Below are 8443 nucleotides of genomic sequence, written 5' to 3'. Positions count from 1 at the left end.
GGGTTGTTTCCATTCTTTTGGTCAAGGTCCTATGGTCATAACTCTTTTATCTCATCATTATACACATGCTACCCATTCCTAATCCTCCATCCATTCTTGTTTAGATTCAATTTTTGTGGTTGGATATCTTTTTATTATCTTTATATCTTTGTTGTTTTTTGTTAAATAGAAAATCAATCTCACAAAAATAGTTAGATCAAGCATCATCAATGGGTAATTTCTTGGGAGATGGATCATAAAATACATGGATCCTTATCAGGAAGACTCACTGGCAGCTCGATGATTTTCCTTGTTGGTTCTTGATGACGGCGCAACAGGAAGTGCAGTCTAAATCCAACATTCTGTTAAGCGAGCTGGACCTCAAACAACGTCCCGACTTCCTAAAGATTAGGTACTACACTTTCAAGGCGGTTGTGGGTTACAAGGGCGCATCATGGGACATGCAGGCTGAGTTTGTGCGGGCAACATAAGAGATATGAGAAAAAAATTTGAAGGTAAGTCGGATCTTTGTGTTTTCTACATTTACAGTTGCGTAAATAATCCATGATAATTTTATAGAAAACTCCATTCGCGGCGGCGTATTACCACCAAGATGACCCCCACTTCTCAAAGATCGTATACTTGTACGGTTGGGCAACGTCAAGAAGGAAGGAGAAGTGGATATCGTAGTCCTTTCTGACTGCACAGAAAAGATCTCTACTGATGAACCAAGCTGAAACGAGGTTAGTGAATTCGAAGCAAATGTGAACTCTCCGAGATTATTTTTCCAATTCAAACGGTTACGATTTTCGGAAGAAGACAAACCTCCAGCTGATCGGGAGTCAACGACTGACGTGGGCATGTATTTCATAGACTTTGGCCCTAATGGGAGGCTGGTTACTCGGCTTGACAAGGGCCGGGTTTTTGGCGAAACCAATTGCAACGATGAAAGATGAAGCATGCCCCTCTACTCGCTCCCCTAATGCGAGTTCCGTCGCGTCAAACTCATCGATCCGTTGGTGGTCACACATAGCCAAGCGACCCAATTTCTAACTAAAATTTGGGGATGAGTAGGTCTTGATCTTTGCTACGCTAGCAAATATAGTAATGCCATAGAATTTTATCTCATTTTCACAGACCTACGTTTTGTGTGTTTTAGAAAAATCCCTCAAATTGTAATATGCATATTAGGTGTTGCTATTGGCTAAACTTGTTGATTTATATATGTCGATGACAGTTGGTATGTTATAGCAATAGTAGCATACCCTCTCATATTAGTATGCATCATTAGCAACCAAATGCGAAACAGACACCATGCATTAAGAGACATAGTTGTAGCAGGGATGATTTACCCAAATTACCAAAATAATTACATAGAGTTTAAATTCAAATCCTAAAGCACGCTAGTTACATACAAAATATGCGTGTCACCTTACTACAAACTATGCTAATAGAAGGCCAACCAAAAACAATGACATCAGCCATGACATAGATCAAAAACCCCAGCATTCAAGATCCATTATGTTTCTCTTCGATTAGCATCAACAGGTATCCAAGACGAGCGGCTACAGGCATTCCAATGAATACCTCTAGGCGCTGTGATTTATCGCCTAGGATGTTGCACAGTTCATAACGTTGTCGAATCGTGAGGCCCTCCACTGTGCCAACTTATAAATAAATATCTTGTCTTGCCTTTCCAAGGTCAAATATCACCTCCAAAAGAGAATTAGTCTCGGAGTGCAGATTTGCGAGAAATTCCATAAAGGTTGCATTAAGACCTTCATGCTTGCGTTTCTTACAAGAGCTGGACTTGTCGGTTGAAGTTTGTTTGTCATAGTTGCCTCAGTTGTTGTCCTCATTCACTACGTGTTGTGACATTGGAAACACATTGTTGGCCTCTTCATCCTCGAAGATTGGGTGGTAGTCTTTTTCATTGACTTCACTACTGCCTTGGAAGTTAGCACGCACCCGGTTAGCCGCATCATCAACATGTTCAGCACCTCCACCGCTCGTACGATCCTTGCCGAAGATGGACTTCCACGTTTCCCATAATGGCCATGGCTTTGTTCACATGAATTTGGCGACCTTATCAGCCTACAATGGTAAACCACAACAAAAGACAACAATGAAGAATTACTTAGTAGAAGGTTCCTAGGTTACAAATGTATACATGAAATTACTACTAAGCACTGAAGACATTGTACCATCATAACTGGACGATTGCCTCCCATTGGTTATCATTGAAATCTATCATGTACTGTCAATCTGAATTGAACCCCACGCCACTCCTCGCTAGTATTTTTGTCAAACTCGTGTAGCTCTTCTTCCACGTTGTTATCTTGGATGTGATATGGGGCGTGCCTTTGAGGTCGGTATTTAAGAATTCCTTATGCAGACTCTCCTTAATCTTTCCCAAATACGCTGCGCAAAATCGTTGTCAATTTCCATCCTCTAGCAAGGAACTCGAGCATTGATGTAGCCAAGATTTCCTCTCCCCGGACTATCCACATCCTCCAAGTTCGATCACCCTTACGAAATTTTGGGCGAGGAGAGCTCGGGCTTTCTACCCGTAAATGCACAATTCAAAACAAAAGTTTATTGTCTGATGTGTACAACAACATTTACCAAAAAAATAGGAAGCTGAACGACTATCAAACCTTCACATGCATGTATTCTTGTCATATGAACTTCGGTACCGTGGTGTGACTCAATCATTATACCTGCAAAAAATCCCATGAACTAAGCCCCATCAAATTGTAAACGTCGTCGATATAGACGACTAAGACAAAGCACATTACCACATTTTGGTACCGATTTTACCCAAACAAAGACAATTATATCAACTAATGAATGCAGGTAAAAAAACAATTGATCTCCAAACCAGAGAAAAAATTTCCTAACACTCAGGAAAGCATACTACAAATCTCTTGAAACTATCAACATCCTCCACATCGCGGTCAGTAATCGAATACCAAATAACACTGAAGTAGCACTGGCCTGAATTTCAAAACTCGAACACTATACTTTTGAAATTCGATGGGGGTAGGGAAAGATTACCACGATATGAAGCTCCAGTCGATTATCTTCTATGTGTGAATTCGATTGGAAGGACCTATATTTAAACCTGCGGGAAATGAATTATTTGAAAGAAAAAATGCCGCGTTTTGTTGATAATGCTCGAGGACGTGAAAATTTTAAATGCTCTTAGGGTTACTTTTGGCAATTCGGTGAGAATGGACCACCCATTAATTTGTTGTGGAATACAGTTTACACCAAAACAGAGCCCATATCTTAAAAGGTGAACACTAGTATCAAATCTTTTGCGGGTGGGCCATGCCCAATTAATACTGACCAAGTATTTATTCTGCCTACCAAATCTAACTTAGTGAACGACTCCTAAGAGTCAATAGTTAACGGTTTCGTGAAGCCTATATGTCTCCTCTCTCCCGATCAACTTTTTATTTAATCATCATCTATTCATTCTCAAACGATAATTGTAGTGCTTTCAACTTCCTATGAATTGATGGGTTTCAATAAACTTTTATCCTTATATAATCATTTTAGTAAATTCTGAATGCGAGAACCATACGGTTCATGCTTATGCAGCGGTAAACATCGAGAGAATGACCCACCAACGACAAGAATATGGGGATGGTGACCAAAGGTTGTGTTAAGAGAGCACTCTGAGATTCAAATAAGGAAATTTGAAACCTCATTCTTGGTCAATGAAGACTCTATATAATTAGGTTCACAATTTTCTCAAGTCCAAGCGAACTTCGCCTATAGCTCCCCTTTTTTCAACATCACTTATTAAATAAGTGGACTAATGTATTACAGTATGGTAAAACATATACTGCTTTTACATTGCAAAAAAAACTTGGTTTAATAGATTCACATAAAACTTAGTTTATTAGGTTTATGGTGATCAAAGTCCATATCAAGCCCTACTTAGCTAAGCTAAATTTTGTATTTTTACATCACAAACAATATTCGGTTTATTGAGCTTATTATTATCATAATTTGTCTGATTGGTGTCCTCAACTTTACTTAACTAGACTGGCAGCCCGATTTCGATTAAGCTCATTGGGCCCACAAGATTGAGAATCTTAAGTCAACTAGACATTTTACTTCCACCCAAGGATAAATATGACTTGAAAATATTGTGAGTATTTTTATATTCATGAAAAATAAAGGGAAAATAGAAAGTTAATTTACCATCATTAAAATGTATTGTTAACTTAAGAACCTTAAACTAGTGGTAATGGAGCCTGTTAGCTTATCCGTAACCGGCCCGACAATATAGTTAACCAAATTTAAGGAGGCCAAATTTTATCATAGTTAAACCCGATGAGAAATATTGTTTGTTGTGTAAAATAAAAAGTTTAGCTTACCCTAAATAGGATTAAGATATGGACTTTGATTACAATAAGCCTAGTTATTGACTTTTGTGTAGTAAAATTGAAAACTATATATGGCCATTGATTGCAATAACCCCAAAACAGGGAAAATGAGAAGTTAATTTAACATTAAAACTGCGTACATAAAACAATATCAGCTACAACGATGATTATCACTAACTTCCCTCCCTCCAGATAATGCAAGAAAACGACATTTCATTCCGTCCCCGAACTGCTATACCTGCATCCATACACTTAGGAGGCATTTAGTTGGAATGATATAATCACTAAATCAAAATAATTCAAACTTGCTAGTCTATCATATATTTGGATGAAATAATTAATTTTGAACTGCTTTAACCATCTTACCTTCAATGCGATTATGCAATCCCTATGTTTTAGGAAGTACTCCCTCCGTCCCATAATAGATATCACACTTTCCTTTTAGTTTGTCCCACAAAAGATGTCACGTTTTTATTTTCTGAAAAAGTTTTCTCTCACATAAATATAAAAATTATATTTTCTCTCTACATTTAACACACAAAATAAAACCTCCTAAAATTCTGCGTCGTCCCACAAGTGTGACATCTTTTGTGGGACGGAGGGAGATAATCGCATACTCAATCTCGTTTTCTCTCTAAAAAGGAACTTATTACCTACCATTCACTAGATTCAGAGTTTCTGGAATCTTGAATAACAGCATGATCACAAGGAGATGGAACAATCTGAGTTGGCATCACCCTAGTTATTGATCCTCCTCCCATTGCTAGAGACTGCTGCAATATCTTCAACATCAACTTTTTACTTAAAATTATTTTCTCATATATATTATAAAAAAAAGAAAGAAAGAAAAAGTCCACCTGATTATAAGAAAGAGGTGGTTGTGGTGGCAAGAAAGAAGAATGTCCCTCTGGAAAATGTGAGGAGAAGTACACATCTGAACGCATTCTCGCTCCAAGCTCATATTTTATTCCACCAATATCTTGTAAAAAGGGTGCAAGACTAGAAACCTGCATCCCTAATTGCAGTTGTTGGGGGTTCATGGCCCACCCATATGTGGGCCAAATTGCGGTCATTGACATCTATGATTCAGAGAGTTAGTCATATGATAGAATTTAATGTTGCAAATATGTCACAAGGGAAGTAATGGAAAGTTTTTTAAAATGATTTTAAAAACGAATTCATTTCCCCCTCAAATAAATAAAGACATTAAATTTGAAACAAGAAGTAGATATACCATTTGAAGTTGAGTTTGAAGGTTGTTTATGTACTTGACGGCATCATCCAAGATAGATGCTTGGCCTCTCTTGAAATGGAAGAAGTTAATTAATCATATATGAATAATATTTAAATTCGTACCCTTTACAAATTAAATTTGAATAAATAAAGATATCAATAAACGCACCTTACTGCAATTGGGAATTAATTCCTGGAGAGTTTTCAATTTTCTATTAATTTTGTCCCTTAGCAACCGTCGACAGATCACCTATTGAACAAGATAATAATAGAATTACTATTAATGTAAGATACATAAATTAACCTCGTTCTTAGCTTAATTTAAACTCTTAGATTTATGTCGAATCATATGAAAAGAATTCTTAAATATTGCAATTCAAAAAAGATGACATGGGAGCTTTTAAGAGGAGTATTTTTTTAATCGAATTAATTATATAGATCTTTAAGAAGTGGTAATACATAAAATAATTCCAATTTTTTCGCAATAGAAATGTAATTTTTTTGGAGAAGCCCTAGACGATCGCACCCGTTAATTACTTAAATTCACATTTATTATTACGTACTAAGGGCATGCTTGATAAGTTAGTAATACCAAGATAGAGAATTATATATGGACATTTCTAATTGTTTGATATTATAGTTAAGCTTAACTCAAAGCCCAATATAAGACCAGGGCCCTATCTAATCTTACCAAAATTATAACATTAACCTTGTTTATGTATCTCACCAATTTATCAAGTTAAGCTATGTTATTTAATATACAATACAAATTTAGATAATTTCTTTTTTATCAAACAACAACGGAATAAAATCATATCTTTGCATATCTTGATATAAAGCCCGTATTTCTTATCTTATTTTACATATCTTCTCATATCCCATCTTTTTTATCAAACGAGTCAATCATCTAAATCCTCAATTCTTGCAGGATATATAATTGTGATAACATATATTGTTATGCATGTATAAAAAGTAATATACGAGACATGCATCAATAAATACGATAAGTTAAAAGTTCCAACTAGAAGTTTCTCCAACATTCGAATACTAAATTAGTATCATTAAACAATGAAAACCCCAAGCAAATAAATCTAAATGCCATATCCAAGATATTATCCGGGGGAGGGCTTCTCAGTTATAACTTGTTTTTATCTTATAAACAATTATCATATATAATTTCATAAATATTTTTTTTATTATTATGGATTAGTTAAGGTCCATACCTATGACGTATGGGCTGTTGTCATACCAAGAATATACAAGTATGCGAGTGTGGACAACAAAGAATATTCTCGCACACGTGGTATTTCATTCTTGATATACATGCATATGTAAATCGAATATATATCTAGATTTATATCAACATATGCAATCAATCTTAATTTACTCACCCTTCTTCGTTGCATTGAACTTTTTCCTTTTGAATGTTTGCTTGTTTCAGGTTTCTCTCCTTCTCCGGTTTCCTGTGAGTAGAATAATCAAATTCAATATTTTGGACATTTTATAAGCTCCTATGGCAAGTTTGATCCAGAATGTTGTTATTGCCAATTGTAATTTTTAAGAAAAGAAGCACCAAATTGGAGGTTTATCGGGGCCAATGCTGCGAGCTTCAGGAATACAATAAATACGATTTTCATAAAGTTGATCTTTACGATGATTTGATTGGGATATTCAATAATAAAAAAAGGAAGGGGTGGATTAGTAGGTTCTATTTGTAACATGATTGTTGCTTATAAGATTATATGTTGGATTAATGAATTTATACTTTAGAAAGCTTATATTAAGAAATACATATAATTATAAATTTATCATCATCCAAACACTGATGATGAAACTAAAAGAAAAACATAAAACAAGAGAAATTCAGAGGACTTACATTGTTTCTTGAAGCATGCATGCTTGGGATATTCATACTACGATATATAGATCCACGGAATCTTTGAGAGATATATTTTGCTTGATTATCTTGCTCAGCCGTTTACGTTTAATAGTTTGAGCCATATATATGGAAAGGTAAATATATATTAATTATTTAGACATTGAATTTGGTCTGACCTATTTTTATTGAAAACAAGTCTTACTTCTATTATTCTATATTTTTTTATTAAACGTCAGTGAATTAATATGTAGTGCTGCTCACTTTGTAAACTTTTGTAACTAATAAATCACAAGTTAGTTATACTTATTATTGTTCAATTGTTCATCAAATGTTTATACTAATAAATTTTTTGGATAAGAGGAAAAAACCTGACGTTGTTATTCGAGAATACGTATTAGATAAACTTGAATTGTTCGCATACCATCAAGTGGAGGGGATAAGGGGTGTGGCACTAATTATTTTGGTTTAAAACTAGGGATGTCAATCGTGTCAAATCATCCGAGTTTCGATTAACTCATTCAGATTATCTAGGGACGTTTTTTCAATTTTATTTCCAACCTGATTTCTTATGTATTTGGTGTGGGATGTGCACAGAACACTTTTATCCAAGCTTATATAATCGAGGACCTTGGACTAATGCAAATAATTTAATTGATTTTTAAATATTACTCCATTTATATTAGCTTCGTTAGCCAATAACGCCAATAACATTTTTGTTGGGGATGGCATGCGTTTTAATGCTAATTTGATAAATTAAAATAGAGATAGAAAAAACATAGTAGAAATTACGGGCGTATCCAAAAATTCAATATAGGAGAGGCAAAATTATATATACATAATAAAATTGTTACTTTTGAGAAGAGCATTTGGTATAATTTTATATATATACGTAAAAATTTGTAATAAATATACAATTGAGGGGAAGAGGTGAAGAGGGGCAAATGCCCCACCT

At 35.0% G+C, this 8443-nt stretch overlaps 1 protein-coding gene and 1 pseudogene across 4 annotated transcripts; both read right to left on the bottom strand.

Annotated features, from left to right (window-relative positions):
• Window positions 1–1393: 1393 nt before the first annotated feature.
• Window positions 1394–2067, bottom strand: LOC148933307 (uncharacterized; annotated as a pseudogene).
• Window positions 2068–4461: 2394 nt separating this feature from the next.
• Window positions 4462–7573, bottom strand: LOC125217649 (transcription factor PHYTOCHROME INTERACTING FACTOR-LIKE 15-like). Of its 4 annotated transcripts, none has more exons than XM_048119170.2 (7): window positions 7489–7573; window positions 7004–7075; window positions 5782–5862; window positions 5614–5682; window positions 5237–5458; window positions 5037–5161; window positions 4462–4630 (listed from the first exon to the last, which is right to left on the bottom strand). In XM_048119170.2, exons 1-7 carry the CDS (start codon window positions 7522–7524, stop codon window positions 4612–4614), a joined length of 624 nt encoding a protein of 207 aa, XP_047975127.1. In that variant the 5' UTR covers window positions 7525–7573; the 3' UTR covers window positions 4462–4611. The 4 variants fall into 4 exon arrangements, with proteins under 4 accessions (XP_047975127.1, XP_047975126.1, XP_047975128.1 ...); XM_048119169.2 differs by having other exon boundaries at window positions 4462–4617; XM_048119171.2 differs by having other exon boundaries at window positions 4462–4617; window positions 5037–5152.
• Window positions 7574–8443: the final 870 nt, after the last annotated feature.

This window comes from Salvia hispanica, chromosome 1, assembly GCF_029641045.1.
Source record: "Salvia hispanica isolate PSC_SH4W2 chromosome 1, Shi_PSC_v1, whole genome shotgun sequence".
Taxonomy (NCBI): Eukaryota; Viridiplantae; Streptophyta; class Magnoliopsida; order Lamiales; family Lamiaceae; genus Salvia; species Salvia hispanica.
Note: the sequence above shows the minus strand (reverse complement) of the source record. Positions and strands in the feature narration are given on the sequence as shown.

Bases quoted from the DNA above. Each gene is read 5' to 3' on its own strand.
- LOC125217649 (XM_048119169.2), bottom strand. From the start codon at position 7,524: ATGAATATCCCAAGCATGCATGCTTCAAGAAACAAT. The intron at 7,076-7,488 runs GTAAGTCCTCTG...TTCTACTCACAG, and splicing joins TGCATGCTTCAAGAAACAAT to GAAACCGGAGAAGGAGAGAA. The intron at 4,618-5,036 runs GTAGGTAATAAG...GTATGGATGCAG, and splicing joins AACTCTGAATCTAGTGAATG to GTATAGCAGTTCGGGGACGG.